At 38.9% G+C, this 22,455-nt stretch overlaps 1 protein-coding gene across 8 annotated transcripts in view; it reads left to right on the top strand.

Annotated features, from left to right (window-relative positions):
- LOC124252825 (nuclear hormone receptor HR96-like) overlaps nt 1-22,455 on the top strand; it is a 316,210-nt gene that overhangs the window by 152,543 nt on the left and 141,212 nt on the right. For 7 of the 8 annotated variants that reach the window (XM_046686516.1, XM_046686522.1, XM_046686530.1 and 4 more), the window contains one exon: nt 3,369-3,415. The exons of the other annotated variant lie outside the window; for it this stretch is intronic. In XM_046686516.1, the coding sequence (XP_046542472.1) occupies nt 3,369-3,415 (47 nt within the window). The remainder of the gene's footprint in view (nt 1-3,368; nt 3,416-22,455) is intronic. 8 annotated transcript variants of the gene reach the window in all.

Raw genomic sequence — 22,455 nt, 5'->3', positions numbered from 1 at the left:
CAAACCATGGTTGCATCATGTACATCCTACACAGGCTACTATTTGGGTTCCGTGTCTGGTGATATCTCTGTGTCATAGTGATCTATAAACACATACTCATGATATTGTCAGAATTGTACAACAGACTTTGTAGCACAGACCGCCTCCGTGGTGTAGTGGTTAGAGCGTCCGCCTGGAGAGCGGAAGGTCGCGGGTTCGATCCCCGACCACGTCATACCAAAAGACGTTAAAATATGGTACTTGTTGGTCCCTGCCTGTCACTGGGCATTAATGGGTACAACAAGGACTGGTCGGCTCGGAGTCAGTATAATGTGTCTGAGTGGGGTATTCATGCTTCACTGCGGCATGGTATCTCAGTGGTCTAGCACTATAAAACCAGCTTCAGTCTGGGCTAGTACAAGCAGCCGCACATACACATACACACGCATGCACGTCGTCATATGAGCAAAATATTCTCCAGCGCGACGTTAAACCCAATTTCACCTCACCTCACCTTTGTAGCACAGATTTCCTGGGATTGTATCAAAAGTTTTGTCACTTATATTTATTCAGATGGAAATGGCAGCCTTTTCTTCAGGATTAATGTTCAAACACCTGGTATTTGATGGTGACTTATAAACACATGATGATGGTGGACCCGGAATCTCACAGTTCACTCTTATATATATTCTGTTGTGATTATGGAAAGGGTTTTGTTGACTGTATTTACCAACGGGTCCCCAGTACGAGCCATGTACACCCAGCAAGGTGTAGGACAGGCTGTGTATTATTGTATACCAACAGTGGAGGCCATTCTGTCTGCAGGAGTTAAAATCATGTTTGTTAATATGTAATATGGTGTCAATTTTAAGGTATGGAATAAGTACATCTCTTGAAATAAGTTTAATGATTCACCGACTAGACAGAACTGAACTAGACATGATGACGCCTGACAGTAAGTCAGGATCAGCATATATCGACTTGTTTATCAGCTAGTCTGATGACAATTAAGTCATCTGTGTCCACAGGCTATGATAGAAATCATGTTAAATAGCTGTAATTTGTGTATCAGTGTGTAGAATGTCTTTTAGCCGGTGTATAACCAGTGAAAACCAGTGTATAATCTATATATATATAACCACTGTATAACTGGTGTATAACTGATGTATAACCAGTGTATAACCGGTGAAAACCAGGTATCACCTATATTTAACCCAGTGTATAACCAGTGTCCACATGAAGGGATAACTTGTTCTCATTTAACCATTTTGCAGTTAAGATGGAGATTTTATTTATGCTGCTATGTGACAAATATTTATATAAATTTCACTGTCAGATTACAGAACCTCTGATATTCATGCCCTGGTTTTATGACTTGCCTGTTTAATGATGTGAATTTCCTGTCAATTACTGACAAAAAATTCTGTAGGTTGAGACATTGAAGAAGTTAGTTTGAAGCAATCGTAAAAAGAACATGGCTTTTTTTTTTCTTTTACAAATTATTAATGAAATGCCATTTTTTGTTAGATTTACCAATTTGCCTTCTGATGGAATTACCAATTTTATGCACTGCTTAGCACTGATTTTCATGGGCTTATTGGAGAGGGCATTTCAACACGTTTCTTTATGAGTTGATTTAAATCAGTACACGATATAACATATATGTTTTTTCAAGTGGTCGTCAAATGACAATAATTTTGTAATGTTAAAATGGTTGTATGTTCAAAGGACATGTGAGGTGATCAAAGTTTATACATTACATTTAGGAAGTCATCATGTCATACTGGCATCACCGATAATGGACATTTCCTAGACTTATGTTATGACTGAGCTCATGAGAATGTCTGTTAATTGGTGTTCTTTGATGGAAACAGTGGTTTTTTAGCAAAAGAAATTAAGAGTTCTAAAGATATTCTTCTTGACTTGCACTTCCAGGAAACCTTTTAGGTTTCATGTGTGTCATCGTTACACTTGTGGCTAAAAACTTAAATATTTTGGCAATCACTTGTAAGCTTTTCTAGCTTGACTATCCCCAACAGCTGAGGAGTGAACATTTTCGACTCCCAACATTTTTCAGTGCAGTGTTGATAAATTAGTTCAATCTGTTTAAAGGAAATGCTTGAAGTGTAATCTAAGAATGCAGTGAGGATTATTTTACGGAAATTATTGATTGTTGCAGATCTTAAATATAAAGTGAGGATTTACTTGTGTGAGTGTTGAGTTGATACTCCGTACAGAAAGAAGTAGTGAGAGGGTCACTGCAGGTGGAGCTTGACTTGGTAGATACCTCCACGTTTCATCGATTGTGGTCCAAGATTACAGCATTGACGTTTAGGGTTCAGATGGAGGTGTGTTTGCTTTGTGCAAAGGTTTGATTATCACACATACTATACTATAACATAAATATGTAATAGTCACTGGATCACTGGATCACTGTGTGTTCTATGCTGTATGCATGCATGCATGCATGTATGTATGTATGTATGTGTGTGTGTGTGTGTGTGTGTGTGTGTGTGTGTGTGTATATATGCACATAGTGCAGAGTTGTGTCCCTTAGATTATCAGGATCTACTTATAATGAAGTTTCCTAAAAAAAATTCGTGTGTCTGTAGCTCCCACTTCAAACATGTGCAATCTTCCTTTTTTCAGATAGATACAAGATACATGATACAAGATATTTTATTGGGCAAACGTTCGATGTAGAAACAGTGACAATATTCTATAAACTAAGTAAAGGAGATATATCATACATTATATTAGACTTACACATCATGATATTACTTAAATACTATTCAAAGTTGCAGTCAACTCACTCTCTGATTTCTGTATGGTGGGTTGAGTTGAGTTGGGTAGTATAGTGGGTACCCGGTGGGATGGGGGTGGACGGGGGTAAAGCTGTAGCCAAACCACTACAAAGGAGATTCTATCCTGTGCACAAAGATTAGGAAGCAGATACATGTTCTGCTGAAACAAGATTGCTTCCAATGAGGCACCGTGAGAGCTACAGACAAAGATTGCTTCCAATGAGGCATCGATGAGAGCCACAGACAAAAATTGCTTCCAATGAGGCACCGTGAGAGCTACAGACAAAGATTGCTTCCAATGAGGCACCGTGAGAGCTACAGACAAAAATTGCTTGCAATGAGGCATTGATGAGAGCCACAGACAAAGATTGCTTGCAATGAGGCATTGATGAGAGCCACAGACAAAGATTGCTTGCAATGAGGCACTGGTTAGCACCACAGACAAATGATGTTGAGGTTGATGCTGGTTTCCTTTTATGTGTTGCTGGTTGTTAGGAAGCCCAGCTGTGTTTGTAGCCACAACTTTAGATGGCAGCAAGACAGCCTTGAAGATGTGTGAATAATAGTTTGATTACTTTGTTGCAGATTTTGATTTGGAATTACTTGACGAAGATTTAGACATTGGTGGAAATGTAAGTATTCAACACTGACACAGTTCCATTCTGTTCTGTAGTGATGAAGTGAAGAAGTTTATAGGTATCTGCTTTACTGAATATATGTTATATCCATTGATAGTGTGATATATCAGATCTAGTGAATACCTGTTGTATCAGCTGCAAGTGTGATATATCAGCTGCAGTGAATACATGTTATATCAGCTGATGGTGTAATATCAGCTATTTAATCACTGACCAAGCTGTAATGTTGGTACTGGTACAGTTGGACCACAGGAGGTCCATGCATGTGGACCAGTAGAATTATGTCTTTGTGGTCATGAAATACAGACACATTAAAGGCAGCCCCTAGAGCTGGTGTTGGTCAGGGAGCCGTTCCACGATAAGTGTCCTAAGTTGATCGTAACTTGATCATACTAAGTTGATCATCAACTACGATCATCATAGGGCTGAAATCATTTAGTTGACTGAGGCTTTGGAGACCACGGAGAAGACTTCATGAGCAGGCCAGCCATAGGATACTGGATGTATGGTTGGTGTCCGACAGAAGACTTCCACAACCATATGTGGGGACAGTGGTTCTAGCCCATTGGGTACTGCAGTTCAATGTTCAGGCGTGTAAGAAACCTGTGAGCATGGGTTTGAATCCCAGATTGGCACTGATGATGTTTCTTGGTTTGTAAGTGTCATCCTGTACATGTAGATACACCTAGGTGATAGCATATTATTTTGTAGGCTACTATCATATAACTGTGTTACTAACTATACTAGATATCACTTTGACCTGTGGACTTTGTTAGCAGGGACGATGTTTATGTCGCGGTATTGACATATCAGTCATGTTTTAATGTTGATAATACATTGATACAAATTTGATAAAAATTGAAACCTAATACGTAATTCACTGCCCCTGACACTGTCACATGTCATAAGATTGTCAATAGGATGGCCAATGAGAATGTAGCATAAAGTTCATGTTAGAATGCAGCAATTTACTGTATTTGTTATATTGATCAGCTCAGGTCATATGTAGGTTTATTTTGATTTATTGTAATCCCATATAATTAACTTTTATCTGTGACATTGAGAATAGCTAATTTTATTATATATCAATGTATATGGATACATTGCAATACTTTTGAGTCAATATATTGATCAGTAAATTTCCCTGAGATCGTGGGATGATGCTATGTAACAGAGATTTAACTGAGGCCTGACTCCATGATTTACAGGACGCCATCATGCAGATCGAATATAACTGGTTACAGTGTTCAACAGCTGTCAATCTCATTCATATTCAAATGCTCACTAATTTTCTGTCAAATTCTCAAATATATGTTGTGTTTTTGTAAGTGATATTAATCTCACAGTTTTAGTTTATTCCGACTAAACTCATTATAATGAACTATACATTTCAACAATCGATTGTTTAGAAAAATATGTTACATGCATGATTCCAATAATATGTTCAACGATTCATGAAATATATAAATGATTATTCCAAATTTGAAATCATGATTTTTAGGAAACGCTCTTTGATGTGTAAATTTCTGGAAAATTCACAGAATATCTGTAGCCCTCTATAATCGATAATTGACTGGGTTTGCCAACCAGCGGGCAGTGGTGGAGAACCGAACAACACGAAATTTACCAAATGTCATAGAAAACTAGGAACTCGGGAAAGCTGTTAGAAAGTTAATCCCTCAGACGTTCATCCTTCAGTTCCAGACTTAAATAGAATATTATTGAAGTATTGATTGGAGAGATCAGTCAACTCTACCAAGCCTGATGTAATGGCAGAGATTGCGTTCACACCAAATAACCTCACTTCAACAAACATGTCTATATCCAAGATATCTGTGCTGCTCTTGCCCTGTCTTCATCGGAGAGGTCTGAAGAACGAGTTTCCAATTTCACTTATCTATATATGTAGGAGACTGGTGGTCGTGTAGCCATTATCTGGGTAAGGTAACACTTCTACATCAGTTGTAAGAAGACAGTATTATGTATGTGTATATATATATGGCACTTCATAAAATATAATACCACTCAACTTGCAATAGGGATAATTTACAAGTTATATATATATCATTTACATGTAACAAATTATGAATATCTTTAATTATAACAGGAATATCTGAAGTCTTAATAAGTTATCAGGAGAACATTAATAATTCTATTCTTTGAAGAGGCAAGTCTAGATAAGCGGACAAGGACCCCAGTCTGTTATGTATTATGTTTTAGAAATTATCTTTGAAACTATTAATTTTTACCTTATAGACTTGTGGAAGTCTACCTGTACCTGTGCTTTGCTTGAGGATTCATATGACAATCTGTAGTTTCCTGTATTTAGCAGAGATGTGTTCACAGAAAATACACATGGGTAGAATGTATGTGAGCGCCAAGTAGCCATCATCATTGGAGTTCATAGTCATTAAGCAATGTCTTTTCTCTGCCACTCTATCTCTGACAACAAATTTATCTCCTGTCCCATTTGTCAATTCACGTATCACATAGGTCAGATATTATGGGGAATACCGTACATGTATACACTGATGCCTGATTAATGGTGACTACAGTATGTCAGTATATACAACACAACAATGTGAAATAAAGGTCTCAGCACAATGTAATGTGGATATTGTCTGATGTCAGCATTCTGGTGGATATAACTTAGAGGCACCTAACACTTGAGTGAACAAAGTTTCAGTGAATAATTAATTCAGATAATAAATTAATAAAGATATACATAACTAAGTGTGTGTATTTGTGTGATAATAACCGTAACCTCCATCCCCCCTCTCTCTGTGTCTCTTTCTCTCTTTCTCTCTCTCTGTGTCTCTTTCTCTCTCTCTCTCTCTCTCTCTCTCTCTCTTTTCTCTTTCTCTCTCTCCTCTTAAAGATGTCATAAGACAGAAGAATTGTTGATTGCAATGGATGTAGGTAATTATTTGTCATTACTTAACACACTCTGCACAGCACTAAAAGGATATTAACTTATTTTAAAAAATGGAAAATGTGTGGATTTGTGTTGTGCTTAGATTTTGCAGAAACCACAAACAAATGAAATATTTGATGTTGAATGGATACAGTGTTACTTCCCTCTCCACGTAACAGTGACACAGATCTAGTTCAGATTTCATGTCAATAATGATCGCAACCATAAATTGGAGATCTATCCGTTACTGCTCATCGCAAGATTGAACAGAACCACAGATCTGTGACCATCCTTGAAGCTGAGCAACAGTTATGCTCTGCTAAGCGGAAATCTCAATTAATCAAGTGATTGCAGATATTCCCTGTCCATAGACCTGGATCGGTACTCATTTATGAGCGGCTGGTAAATAAAACACCCATTTTGTCCGATCAGTGGACATGTGTCAAAGAAGCAATCATTATATTGCGGATCGAAGTCGAGCTGTGACTAATAAACCATCCGACTTTATTCTCATTTATGGCGTTTATGTGAGAAATTATGTTTTTGTGAAAGGATGCAACCAGGAAGGGTGCTATGAGCTTAGAAGAGGCTTGTGGGAAAATTGGCGAAATCAATGCTAGGTGTATTTTTGTAGCCCGTTACGTTTACTCTGCATCAGTACTTTAAGGGTGTGTGGGATACGGTGTCCCACATAAATACGATTTCATCATTTGTAATCAAGAAGAGATAGCTTGTGGTTTAAGACTCACAACTAACAAAGGGACGTTTGTTTTTCACACAGAAGGAGGTCGAGAGGATTTATGTCTGACAATAAGCAAAGGACGTTAGTTACCCCTCATCTCCCAAAGGACCTGTGGGGTTGTAGGAATGTGATAATGTGGCATATTGTATCAAGATACTGGTTAAATTGGCTATTTTCAAGGGGTCATTTAATCAGATGGAATTCGAAAAAATGCTATTTTTTCAGGAAGTAAGGTTATCGATTCTTTTCTTTTGTTGTCCAATGAGATAGGTGCTCTTGCTACCAGCCACTGGCTTGCACGCACATGCACGTGGATATCGCTGTGTCTGTACTCCACGTTGGCATACCACTTTGTGTCGAGTTCCTCTCTACTGGACTCTACTCTACCACATGTTGAGAAAGTATTCCAGCAGATGGAGAACTCAACCCGTTCAAACCTGTGGGAATTGAATGGGGCTGGGACGATACACTATGTCACGATACGATATGTATCGCGATTTTTTACCTGCGATCCGATACGTATCACAATACATACACCTTGAAAGAATGACACAGCATTAAGATCTAAAATGATTTATTTCAAGGTATTTGTGTATAACAATAACACTATTGTAATAAACAAACAAGTAACTCTATCATACTTGCGTATTTTTCTCTAAATAAGTACTGTAACATGTTTAAGATACTGGTATCTTATCTGATATTGGTATACTGTTTTGAAAAAAAAGTTGTGTATCGTTTTGTATCGACACCTGTCGACAATACGATAGCTTTATCAAACTTAAATGTATCGGTGCATCGGTGAATTGTCCCAGCCCTAGAATTGAACTGAAAAAGATATTTACTACGTATTTTTATTTAGTCAGATGAAAGGGCATAAAAAAATTTGTAGTGTATATGCCTAGATTAATTAGATTATGCACACAGGTTTTTGTGTTGATACATCTATAAAAAATGCAAACAAAAATATTGAAGTCACGTCAGACAAGAAAATACATCAACAAGAATAGCTTCACAATTTAATCCTGGACACAAACCGCTGCAATACAAATTCACTGACATCATTCCTTGTAATAATACAATTCAAACGGGTTCTGGGGAGTGATTGCTTGGTGTCAACTTCTGTAATGCTACAAACACAATGTTTTGCAGTATATTCAAGCCCCATCCATTTACTATATCTGCAAACATTAGTCTGTAAGTGGGTGTGGCCTGATTATTTTGGTGGTTTATGGAAGCATAAGACGAAAACTGCTTTGTGAGCAAATCACCACTGAATCACTTGCATTTCATTAATTCACAGGTTAGGAGTAAGTGAGTGAGTTGGGTTTTATGCCGCTTTTAGCGATATTCCAGGAATATCACGGCGGGGGACACCAGAAATGGGCTTCACACATTGTGCCCATGTGAGGAATCGAACCGGGTCTTCAGCCTGACTAGCGAACGCTTTAACCACTAGGCCCCACAGGTATGGAAATAACTCTAATTTGCGAGTTTTGATGATTAGTCTACCGGGTAATCTAGTGAAATCATACTCAGCAAGCTTTTATGCTTGTCTAACACTAAGAGACAACAAGTTGTAAAACTTGCTGCAGCTGTTAACTCCATGTTATTCCAAATACCTCATTTATATTCGTAATTATCTGCACAATACGAATTGATCAATGCCTAATGATTATGTATGAGTTGCCACTTTGAAGTGTCCTAGACAGATATCAGCACCTGGAGGTCACAACTTGATTATGCAATTAAAAGCAGTAGCTAGCTTGTTGACAAGCTCACAGCTTTGGGTCTTGTGTATCCACACAGAGCAGCGTTGGGTCGTGTGTATCAACTCTCGTAACTTTTCTTGTAACATTCGTACCTCCTATACTGTAAAATAGGAGGTACGAATACTACAAGAAAAGTTCCCAGAGTTTTGTGAAACAGGGCCCTTGTGTACTGACTGCAGTGTTGGGTAGTGTGTATCAACATACAGGTGTACCGACTGTAATGCTGGGGTTAGACTAAGGCTTAGTCTCTGGATATATTTAATTTTGATAGTAACAAACAAGCCCATTTATATTGAAAAGGAGCCCTAGGGAGACCAGAGATTCAGAACTGAACTGAACCTGAGGAAATCTAGACTTGCTTTATTTAGGGCTTTAGCACAGCAGAGAGGGCTTGGCAGTAGGGAAATTAATGTGGTTCAGGGACTGTGAGACAGACTATGCTGGGGTGTGTGTATCAACATACAGGTGTACTGACTGCAATGTTGGGTCGTGTGTATCAACATACAGGTGTACTGACTGCAATGCTGGGTTGTGTGTATCAACATACAGGTGTACTGACTGTAGTGGTGGGTTGTGTATATCAACATACAGGTGTACTGACTGTAGTGTTGGGTCGTGTGTATCAACATACAGGTGTACATACAGGTGTACTGACTGTAGTGTTGGGTCATGTGTATCAACATACAGGTGTACTGACTGCAGTGTTGGGTCATGTGTATCAACATACAGGTGTACTGACTGTAGTGTTGGGTCATGTGTATCAATATACAGGTGTACTGACTGCAATGCTGGGTTGTGTGTATCATACATACAGGTGTATCAACATACTGACTGTAGTGTAGTGTGTATCAACATACAGGTGTACTGACTGCAGTGTTGGGTTGTGTGTATCAACATACAGGTGTACTGACTGTAGTGTTGGGTTTGTGTATCAACATACAGGTGTACTGACTGTAGTGTTGGGTCATGTGTATCAACATACAGGTGTACTGACTGTAGTGTTGGGTCATGTGTATCAACATACAGGTGTACTGACTGTAGTGTTGGGTTATGTGTATCAACATACAGGTGTACTGACTGTAGTGTGTGTGTATCAACATACAGGTGTACTGACTGCAGTGTTGGGTTGTGTGTATCAACATACAGGTGTACTGACTGTAGTGTTGGGTTGGGTGTGTATCAACATACAGGTGTACTGACTGTGTATCAACATACAGGTGTACTGACTGTAGTGTTGGGTCATGTGTATCAACATACAGGTGTACTGACTGCAGGTGTAGTGTAGTGGGGGTCATGTGTATCAACATACAGGTGTACTGACTGTAGTGTTGGGTCGTGTGTATCAACATACAGGTGTGGTCATGTGTATCAACATACAGGTGTACTGACTGCGTGCTGGGTTGGTGTCAACATACAGGTGTACTGACTGCAGTGCTGTGTATATCAACATACAGGTGTACTGACTCATTGTATCAACATACAGGTGTACTGACTGTAGTGTGGTGTATCAACATACAGGTGTACTGACTGTAGTGTTGGGTGTATCAACATACAGGTGTACTGACTGTAGTGTTGGGTCATGTGTATCAACATACAGGTGTACTGACTGTAGTGTTGGGTCATGTGTATCAATATACAGGTGTACTGACTATGCTGGGTTGTGTGTATCAACATACAGGTGTACTGACTGTAGTGTTGGGTCATGTGTATCAACATACAGGTGTACTGACTGTAGTGCTGGGTTGTGTATCAACATACAGGTGTACTGACTGTAGTGTTGGGTCATGTGTATCAACATACAGGTGTACTACTGTGTATCAACATACAGGTGTTGACTAGTGTTGTCAAGGTCATGTGTATCAACAACATACAGGTGTATCAACATACAGGTGTACTGACTGTAGTGTTGGGTTGTGTATATCAACATACAGGTGTAATGACTGTAGTGTTGGATCGTGTGTATCAACATACAGATGTACTGACTGTAGTGTTGGGTCATGTGTATCAACATGTATCATGCATTTTGTCGGTGTTATGAAAGCCAGGATTAACACATTGTCGCTGAACTTTTAATATGTTGCCTTGGGAAAGGAAGAAATTGACAGATGTGACATGTTTGTTCAAAAAGTGTAGACATTGTTCTTGGTTGAGTGTGCTGTGATAGTATGTTGGGTTAGATTCGACAGAAATGTGTTTTTATCAATATTTGAGGTTTTTTTTAACAATACCAGATCTTGAATCATGTACAAAGGAAAACTGTAAGTATATTGGCTTATGACCTTGACATTCACTAATACTAATGACGCCATGGATGTGTGGTTGTTCATCAATCAGGAGCCAGAGTTTGAATCTCAACTTGGCATATGGACAGCACATTACAGCTCCTTGAGATCTCCGCTAGTGATGATAGATGGATACTGGTGGACTGATCTGCTCTGATGTGAAACAGATGGAACCTGTTGCTACTGATGCTGCTGTTGCTGATGATGATGCAACATTATGACATGAGTGAAGCTTCACCCTCCACTGCTCCAGATCAGATAACAATGGGGGATACGAGGGGGGGTACTGATGGAGATGGGGGTAAGATAGGGTACTGGGTTACAGGGTCCAATTACCCATGATCTGTGGGGTAACTACAGCCTGCCCCACAGTCCCCAGGACATGTGCCTATCTGAAAGGATTGTGTTCTGTAATAAACCTGGACAAGGTCAACACTGCTGGTCAGCAGGCATTCCTGTGTTCCTCAGTCCTTGGTGAGCTTGACCCAGTGTCATATCGACAAACAGATACCTAGCCAGTTGTAGAGGCACTCAGTTGACAATACAGACATATTGTAGTCCATGGAATTATCTACAGTCTGGCTGTCAGAACTGACCGGGTGTCAAATGGACTGTGACAGGCACTGGCTGTAGAAAGTACAGAGAAGGAATGCTGAGACGGGGTATTAGGTACTTGATTTTCACACACTGTTTTTGCAATTTTCCCAGGACTGAAACTGTGGTTTCATGGCGGATATTTTGATAGGTGAGCATTTATTCGCACCCGCTGGCGAGGGATGTCAAAGACCTACAGACTCTCAACTTGTCCACGGGTTTACTCATGTTTCCTGGGATTTGCATAATTTGTCTTTTCACAGTTTGTATATACACATTTATTTGAAATACTGACAGATACGCGAATCCAGAACTGGTTTGCACTGAAGTGTTGTTATGAACACTGATAATTAGCCTGGTGTTGCATCCATGAAACTCTGCAACCAAAATGAAGTCTGGAGTCAGATGTGCCAAACTGGGCATATTATTTGTAATAACAATGTAACATTTGTAAGATCTTGTATATCAAGCTCACTCAGGCACCGCTGACAGAACCTTCTGTTGTTTTGCTGGGTTTCTTAAGCTGGTTCTGAAGTTTGGTTATTGGGGTTAGATTTAGGTGATCTTCGTTCCGATCTTCGTTCCAACACTGCTTTTATTTCACACAGATCTCTGACTGAAATGTTTGTTTGGAGGTTGTCAGTCTAAGAGCTCGACAAGTTTTATATACACTCTCTGTTTGCCTTCATGGCTTATCTTTCTCAGGCTGCGACCACATTTAACTATTTGTCGTAAAAAGAGCATTATCATACATCACAAGTCACAGAACAACCGTAAATCATTATTTGTGACTAGAAACATTTCTACTTTATTAGGTGCAGGATATTGTTGGAAGTATTTCCATCCTAATAAATCTCTGTTCACAGACCTGATTTATTTTGCCACACATCTGCATGGGCTGTTTCCCCTGGGGTGTCTTGTTGGGGTTGAAGTTCATGAGATAAGCTTTGGTCATAACTTAATATTTCAGGTCATATCTGCTGCAATACCTGTCACCTTGGTCTGCAGATAGATATCGTGGAGATTTATATGTAAACCTACAACATTTTCAATTACCATAATGGTATATTTACACATGCCAATGATATGATATCTGCGATCCTACAGCGTAAAGGGATTCTTGGGTAAGGTTCAACCTTCATAACGTAACAACACACGGAGGTCGGAATGTTTTCTTTGTCTGTGTCTGTTCTTCAGCATAAAAATCTCTTAAATATTTTCCTGTTGACATCAAAGATTGTTGTCGACTTCCATTTTCTTTTGAGCATGGTCGTAGACAATATATGTGAGAAAAGAATGGTTATTTTATGAATGATGTAAAAAAGTTGTATAAAAAATTAATGTGTTTAGCTCCAACTATGAAAAACAAATATGCATATTATTTCTCAATGATTCTCATGTTGGAGGCCACAAAATATATGCCATGTGTTGAACAGTTGGATACACAAAGGGACATAACTCCAAGCAGCTCCAAACTGACACACTACCGAAGTGTAAGTAGGCATTTAGCATAAACATGTACATGTCCGTACACAACCACTTACACACTGACCGGGAACTGATACTGAGATCTTCTCTACCATATAGGGGAACAAAAATTGTTTCGATTAAATAAATATGTTAATTCAACGGATGTTTTGTCCACTTTAGCTTTTAGCAATGGTCTGTTTTAAGGGAGTGAGGGTAGAGACAGAGATATATCTTTAACTAACGCTTTGCCATGGACACCCATGAAGTCACGTCTCACAACGCCACACTGTGGAACAACAGACAGGGGCCAAATGTTGCTGCAAACCTCCTGTGAAAATAGATGATGTTGATCATGCGATAATGTCTTTGCTTGGTCGGCAAGGGAAGAAATTGTAAGTCAAACACAGCTGTATCAATAATCATATTATCAATATATTTCAACATAGCCCTCCTTACCTGTTGACCGGATGGTGCCATTATTCACCTGAGTATTGATTGGTTTAAGTATTGTTGTGACCAGATGGGACCGTAAGTGACTGTCATTGTGTGATGGGATTGTTTCTGGTGTGTTGGTGCAGTCACTGGGCTGTTGTACTGTGGGCTGTTGTACTGTGGGCAGATAGGAAACCGTCAGTCACTATGTATTAGTACAAGTGACAATTACCAAGTATTGAAACACTGTTACTAAAGTATGTATTAGTACAAGTGACAATTACTTAACATTGATACACTATTATTAAAGTATACATTAGTTGATGTGACAATTACTTAATATTGATACACTATTACTAAAGTATACATTAGTCGTTGATGTGACAATTAGTTAACATTGATACACTATTATTAAAGTATACATTAGTCGTTGATGTGACAATTACTTAATATTGATACACTATTATTAAAGTATACATTAGTCGTTGATGTGACAATTACTTAATATTGATACACTATTATTAAAGTATACATTAGTTGATGTGACAATTACTTAATATTGATACACTATTACGAAGGTATAAATTAGTTCTAGTGATGTTTACCGAATGTTGATACATTGATACTAAATAATGCATTAGTACTAAATCATGTGGATATCTCTTTATTTTATATTATGTTTATTGATACAGACAAAATAGATTACAATGTGGTTATTCACATGAACACAATACACAGTTTATATTTAGTTATGACAACAATCACATAGTAAGATACATTGCAATGATACAGACTTTTGAAAATATTTATGCATCCCTACTAAATATTGATACATTTGGAGTCAATAAGTTGATACATATAACAAAATGATACAACTATATATTTATATATATGCATTCAAATTATTAAAACATTGTAAGTGAAATATGGATATGTTATTAGTCAATATATGTGTAAGTTGTCATAGTGACTGAAATACTATTTTTATCAAATATTTAATGGTAGCATATTTTCTCGGCCAAATGTCAAGCATAAAAAATGTCACATTTTTTTACCAACATAATATCTGAACAACAAAGTGAAATAAGAGGTCCTTATTTAGTAATAAAACACGAGAAATACATGCTGCCATTTTAATGGCCTCCACACTCGTGACACTGGATGCATGTTAATAAATACATTGCAGTTTATTAGAGGTAATACTTCCTGGCCGTTATACATATATAGCCATGTCATACAAATATATTCTCTGTCACGGAAAAGTCTGCATGGTCTGCCTATCAGCCTTTGATGAAAATATATCAAAATATCTTTAGTGCCCATTTGGTATGAAGGAGAAATTTACTATTGAAATGTTATAATGAAAATGAGTGTTTGATCTTGTAAGGAATCTGTTGGGTTAGACTGTCAATGCTTGTCATTTCTGCTTGAGGGCTCCCTTGGTCTTTGAAACAAGAGTCTGTAAAGGTCATTAGTTAATAGGCTGTGTGTGGAACAACCACTGACTGACAACTGAAATGTCAGGAGCAGTTGTGTGAGGTTATATTGGATGCTAAACTGGTATTTTCATGACACAGGAGCCTGATGTGTTGCCATATGTTTTTTATGCTGGATTGGCTGGAGCAAAGGAGATGTTACTCCTAGAGTGAAATGTATGTGAGATTGGTGTTGTCAGTGACAGTCAGATAGATGTATGGATTCTGAAGGAATGAATGTTTTCTTTCGTGTTGTCCTGATACAAGTGGAATCTGTTTAAAGTGATGAACAGCATCTCTCACAGTTCTACCTGTTCACTCACTCATACACTCCCTCTCACTCACTCACCTGTACACTCACTCACTCATTCATACTCACTTGTACAATCACCTGTGCTGTCACTTACTTGCATACTCACTCACTCACTCGCTTGTATCAAACTGTTGACAAACAAGTGCTGAATGAAGTATACAAGGTAGCAGATAAAATCTAAGCATACACGTGTATGACATGTCATCAGTCACTAACGTATAGTTCATTGAATCATTGATTTCACAGTTCTTGCCGTTAATAATTTTGTATATTTAGAATCTCTTTTAATAGACATGTAAAGCATGTCTAAATAGACTTATCTATTTATATTATGTTGACTGGTTTTCATTTAAATGAAATGAACATAATGCCAAGGTCCAGGCTTGTAAAACTCAAGAAACGAGAATATATTAGTAAAGTTTTAGAAATGGTCATTTGCACAAGGTACAAAATAGGACATGCATATGACACAGTGTTAAGAACACAGCTTACTTATATAAGACACATATACATGCAGTAAAACATGACGAAAATGAAAATAAAAGTGACAAAACTATGTCATCGTTAATAATGTTAAGGGCAGCATAGTGACTTCCCGATTCATGATGGGCCTTGATTGACATGAATACAGTACACGACATCGTGGGTACGACATCGTGGGTGTACTGATGTAATAAACACCTGGTTACTGCCATGTGATACTGTATCCACATAGGTGGACCTACTATGTCCACTACTTCTACTACTACAACTGCTACTTCGAGGACGACAAGAAACCGATATACATCAGGAGCTAGGCCATTACGTCTCCGGTCTCTGTGTCACAGCCCAATTGAACAACCTGTTACAGCACGACCTACTCTCGCGGCGGCACATCTGTTGTCATACACCAGCTACAGTAGGCACACTTTGCTGCAGGTCTGTCGGCGGAAGTCTAGTCTAGTCGTCATACAGATCCTGAAACAAATATATCCAAAAAAGCCTGTGCAAGTTTAGAACATGTGGCAACTTCTTTGATTGGCATTCTAGAAGTTGGGTAGATGAAGAATGAGGACTATTTTTATGGATATACAACTTCTTTATTCTGTATAGGCGACGTTTCGACATAGATTCTAATGTCGTTCAAGTGGTTGCTTGACGACGTTAAAACCTATGTCGAAACGTCACCCTCTTCAGAATAAAGAAGTTGTATATCCATAAAAATAGTCCTCATTCAACATGTGGCAAGTCTAGATTATCACTGTTAGTCTCAGGGTTCCTTTTCATTATGTATATATATATTTTATCATGAACTGTTATCTGTAAAATATGTTCATTTCAGACACTAGTTGTCAGTCTATCGTAAGTCCTGTCGTGAAAGAAGGACGTTAAAATATGGTACTTGTTGTTCCCTGCCTGGCGCTCGGCATTAATGGGTACAACAAGGACTTGTCTGCTCGGAGTCAGTATAATGTGTCTGAGTGGGGTATTCATGCTTCACTGCGGCATGGTATCTCAGTGGGCTAGCACTATAAGACCAGCTTCAGTCTGGGCTAGTACAAGCAGCCGCACATACCCATACACACGCATGCACGTCGTCATATGAGCAAAATATTCTCCAGCGCGACGTTAAACCCAATTTCACCTCACCTCCTGTCATGAAAGAACTGTAGACCTTCATGATAAGAAAGCTGAATAAGTTGATTTCCACCATATTAGGTTAGCGTGATGGACAGATTGCTTTGTTGTGTGAGTTACCATGTTGATGTGATGTTGTAGTGTGTTCTGTGTCTTTATGCTCCTTGGGAGACATGGTCCGACTGAAGGTCTGCCGTAGTGTTCTGTGTCTTTATGCTCCTTGGGAGACATGGTCCGACTGAAGGTCTGCCGTAGTGTTCTGTGTCTTTATGCTCCTTGGGAGACATGGTCCGACTGAAGGTCTGCTGTAGTGTTCCTGCTCCCTTTCACTCACTAACTCTGTGAGGATACCCTGGCAGAATATGTACTCAACACGCCGTGTTTGTTGTCATTGTTCCCCGACAACATGGGAAGCGATGTTGTGTCTTGTGCTCAGCGGTATCAGGCAGATCCATCGTTTATAACATCAAATAATATATACACCCTCCGCTCACTTCAAATTCAAATTTGTAGAAATAGCCTGTAATAGCATGTCTGCTGGATAGAGTGGCGGGGATTGTGTGATATTCGGTGAGTCATAGTGTCTGATGTTGCCAGATGATTTTATTGACCACTGGTTTGCCTGGCTAAGATTCAAATATTAAGATGCTTTTCACTCACCAAAACCCTGTTACTCACTCACCCGAATGCGCGCTAGCTCACTCACTCACTCACTCACCCGTGAAGGTTCGGATTAGAATATTGATTTTCAGTAACCCATGCTAGTCGTAAGAGGGGACTAACAGGATCGGGCCGTCAGACTCGCTGACTTGGTTGACACATGTCATCGTATCCCAATTGCTCAGATCGATGCTCATGCTGTTGATCACTGGATTGTCTGGTCCAGACTCCATTATTTACAGACCACCATCATATAGCTGGAATATTGCTGAGTGCTTCCTAAAACTAAACTCGCTCACTCACTCTCTCTCTCTCTCTCTCTCTCTCTCTGCTGGTTAGCCTTGCTCCAAGGCTGTACTGAATGCTGAGCCCATTGATGTATAGTAATTCTATCCTTTAAAGAAGCTAGTCTAGACAAGTGGACAGTACAGCCTGTTATTTATTATTTATTATAAATTATCATTTAAACTATTAATTGTTACCTTAGAGACTTGAGCGAGTCTACCTGCTGGTCTGACTATGTTGTTGTATCTCTGGACTCCTCTGTGGGCCTCAGGCAGTGCTCCCACTGTAAACACCACACTCCACAGCTCATTTATTTATGCTGACAAAAATGTCCGGGTCAGTCAAGCTGACCTTAATTGATCTCTGATCTCCTTCATAAACACATCAGTATCCATATGAACTTTCATTTGCATCCCGCCCAGAGGGATAGGCAAATATGCCATAAAAGTTTGTTAATGGGCGATGGTATCTGGTAATATACAGCTACAGTGGAGTATCAGTGGCTGTTGAATGAGACATGTCTATAGATTGTCACTAAACCCTCCATGTACAGCAGCCGCCTCTCCACAGTCTATACATCTTAAAAATCACCTCGTTTGGTGGCAAATTCACTGTTCCCTTTGAAAACTGTGATTGTATACCCCAGTTGGGGGGCCCGGGTGGCGAGGGGGCACACTGTCACGATGCATATCACGATAGCAAGGGTGTGATAGGAAACAGAAGTAGGACATGTTAGGAGAGTATAGAATCAAATTCTTAAATCATGGAGGAATATAGGAGTCTTAAGGGAAAACTTAAAACAATGAAAAGACATATAGAGAATGTATTTATGTGTTTTGTTATATTCTTTATACACTGGTGAGAATTGGTTTCTATGGTAATAAACACATATGATGTTAATTGGAGGATTGTATGGTGATTATGGCTGTTGATGGTTGTTGGGGGCAGTCCTAGTCAACTACAGCACCCTATTTGTTGTGTATGCCAGGAAACTACGCTATGGGTTTGATTCCCAGTCATCACTGATCGTGTTTCTGTCTTTGTCGGCACCAAGCTCATGGGCTTCATGGAAGTGCTAAGCTTCTCAGACTGTATTTTAGAGGCTCTCTTCTCACATGGTACGGGTTGGTACGGGTCACTCTCAGTTCATCTCAAATCTAAAATAGACAAAATTGTTAACACTGCAAGTAAAATCGCTGGAGTCAGATTTGAATGTTTATCATCAATATATGAGCGGCAAATCGTGAATCAAGCTGTCAAAATCATATCTGACCGTACTCACTACTTAAATTCGGAATACAACCTCCTCCCTTCAGGCCGCCGCTACAAAGTTCCAATTGTGAAAACTAAGAGAGCATGTACATCCTTTATTCCAAATACCATATCTCTCTTAACAAATGTAAAGATACCTAAATCAATGAATTTATGTAAATATGTTTTGTATCTCTCTGATGTGTCAGTAGCTCGACTGATGTAACACAAATTCCTGAAAAGGCATTAAAGTATTATTCTATTCTATTCTATTCTATTCTATTCTATTCTATTCTATTCTATTCTATTCTATTCTATTCTATTCTATTCTATTCTATTCTATTCTATTCTATTCTATTCTATATGACAAGAATACTGTTCCAAGCAGCATTAAACCCACATGCCTCACTCACTCAGAGTGGTGTCAACACTATAGCAAGACTTCCTCCTGTAAATGAACTGATTATGATCTGTAGTTTAAACATCTGCCTCTGATGGCGCTGACTGGTGTCTTGGCTTCAGACCAGGACGTGTTTGTAGTGTTCTTCCTTCCCTAGATTATAGGACTTAAAGCTATCAGGGTATGTGTATGTTTGGTTGTGTATGGTGAGAAGCCATGTAAGCTGGGTTATGTTCTGTGTGGATTATTTCATTTTGTTTGGATGTACGTTAGATGGTTGTCGATGGACCTTTCATTTTGTTTGGATGTACGTTAGATGGTTGTCGATGGACCTTACTCAGTTTGTATGTGCTGTACCTTGATATCTTGGAAGTTATTCTGTATACAGTAAACAGCAGAACCTTTGAAGGGCTGGACACGAACTGATATCCAAAACTTCTGAACATTAAGGCTCAAGAGATCTATGGAAAATGTGCTGTTATATGTTATGTTGATCATCATATATATGTGATTCATTATATATCTTGTTTATGTAGTTTATAGAATATTGTCACTGTTTCTGTAAGGAACGTTTGCACAATAAATATTAGATTTGATTGATTGATTTGATACGTTGTGCTAAGACAAAATACAGTATGTAAGGATCATTGTGTATGTTAGCTGGTTAATACTCACCCACTAAGCATGGGTTCACATTTTCATGACTTTCCCAAAGTGCTTGCAATAATTTCTTGTACCTTATGTAAGGATACAGATGTATCGATTCCATACTGTCCACCCATTCCCATTGAGGGACTTTTTCCTCACTATTTAGGTGAAACATATATACATGTGCAGACATATTCATTTTGGTATGTGCATAAATTAATCTATTTTTAGAAGGAACTGCTGAGGGAGTGCCACTGTATTTAAAATCTGATAGCTTTTTGCAGTGTTATGTTTAAGTGTTAAAATGTGGTTCTCAGAACAGAGAGATTGTTTAACTGACTTGTGTGTTATGGAATGGAGTGTACTCCATGGCATGGTCACGGCCGCTGTTTACACAACGAGTTACATTCTGACAAATACATGGTAACTCCCAACAGAGTCATGTCTTGTGCTCAGCGGTATCAGGCAGATCCATCGTAATTAACATCAAATAATATATACACGCTCCGCTTACTTCAAACTCAAATTTGTAGAAATAGCCTGTAATAGCATCTCTGCTGGATAGAGTGGCGGGGATTGTGTGATAGTGAGTCATAGTGTCTGATGTTCCTAGATGCCTTTATCTGTGTTCTTGTGTGTGAATAACATGGATATCTACACAAAAAACATGCCTTCCTTTTTGAGAATCTAAACCGTGTATAAACGTTTTGTTGTGTCATGGTGGGTAGTGGGGTAGCCTAGTGGTTAAAGCGTTGGCTCGTCACGCCGAAGACCCGGGTTCGAATCCCCACATGGGTACAATGTGTGAAGCCCATTTCTGGTGTCCCCAGCCATGATGTTGCTGGAATATTGCTAAAAGCGGTGTAAAACCAAACTCAGTCAGTCAGTCAGTTGTTGTGTCATGTCAGTATATTTGTGAGATATATGGCTTATACTCTGCAACTAAAGCTAATTTTTAAGATTTTCTTCCAGTTCTGTTTTTCTCTATAAAGTTATCAAAGTTGTATTCCCTAGTGTAGCCAGGATCTGCTGACCATTGGTTCATCAGAACCCAACCTGGACTCAAAGTTCTACTGGTGGCTATAATGTGTATCCCCTGACTGACTGCCTTAATATGATACACTGGAATACAGCTACTATCCCAAGTCTCTCCTTGGAGCCAATGTTGGCCATGGCATAGTCTGTCTCACAGTCCCTGAACCACATTAATTTCCCTACTGCCAAGCCCTCTCTGATGTGCTAAAGCCCTAAATAAAGCAAGTCTAGATTTCCTCAGGTTCAATCTCTGGTCTCCCTAGGGCTCCTTTTCGATATAAATGGGCTTGTTTGTTACTGTCAAAATTATATATATTCAGAGCCTAAGCCTTAGTCTAGCCATGGCATACTGGTACATGTTCCATGGTATTAGATGGAGGCCCAGATTGACATGGTAACAGACTTAATATTGCTTGAGGGGCGGTTGGGTAGCCTAATGGTTAAAGCATCCACTCGTCACGCCAAAGACCCGGTTCGATTCCCCACATGGGTACAATAGGTGAAGCCCATTTCTGGTGTCCCCTGCCGTGATATTGCTGGAATATTGCTAAAAGCAGCATAAACAACCCACCCACCTACCCACTCTCACTCACTCACTCACTCACTTAAAGGATGAGTGATGGTGTCACTAGTACACATGACATGGTCTATACTGGTTGTTGAGTGTGGAGTCATCCACCAGTCAGTTCTCAGGGTCCTCTGTAAACTAATTAGTTCTGTATTTTATCAGCCACACGTGTAAAGCACCTGTAGAACACATCAAAGACACCACTTTACCTCTGTCTGTTCTCACAAATTCAGATGTGTAAAAAGATTAAACTCTGCCCCCATCCTGACTATCAGCATAGTTTCATTAAGTTAAAGTTTAAATTTAAATTAAAATTGCACTGAAACCTACATTATATACTAGTTTTCAATTCCATTTCTCCTAAAACCAGGCTATTAAGATTGGTAATGCTGCTGGTTTTAAACATCAACTGTTATGTTACATCAAGTGTAATGAATCAGCTGCAGTACAAGGTGACATAGTATATTATGTTTTTATGTATTTTAAATTCAAATTTAAGTATTTTCTGCCAATATTATGGTGTGGTAATTAGATCTGCAATATTTTTAATCTTTTAATCTAAATGACAGACCTCCC

This window comes from Haliotis rubra, unplaced genomic scaffold (genome assembly GCF_003918875.1).
Source record: "Haliotis rubra isolate DU_JTF1 unplaced genomic scaffold, ASM391887v1 Scf114, whole genome shotgun sequence".
Taxonomy (NCBI): domain Eukaryota; kingdom Metazoa; phylum Mollusca; class Gastropoda; order Lepetellida; family Haliotidae; genus Haliotis; species Haliotis rubra.
Note: the sequence above shows the minus strand (reverse complement) of the source record. Positions and strands in the feature narration are given on the sequence as shown.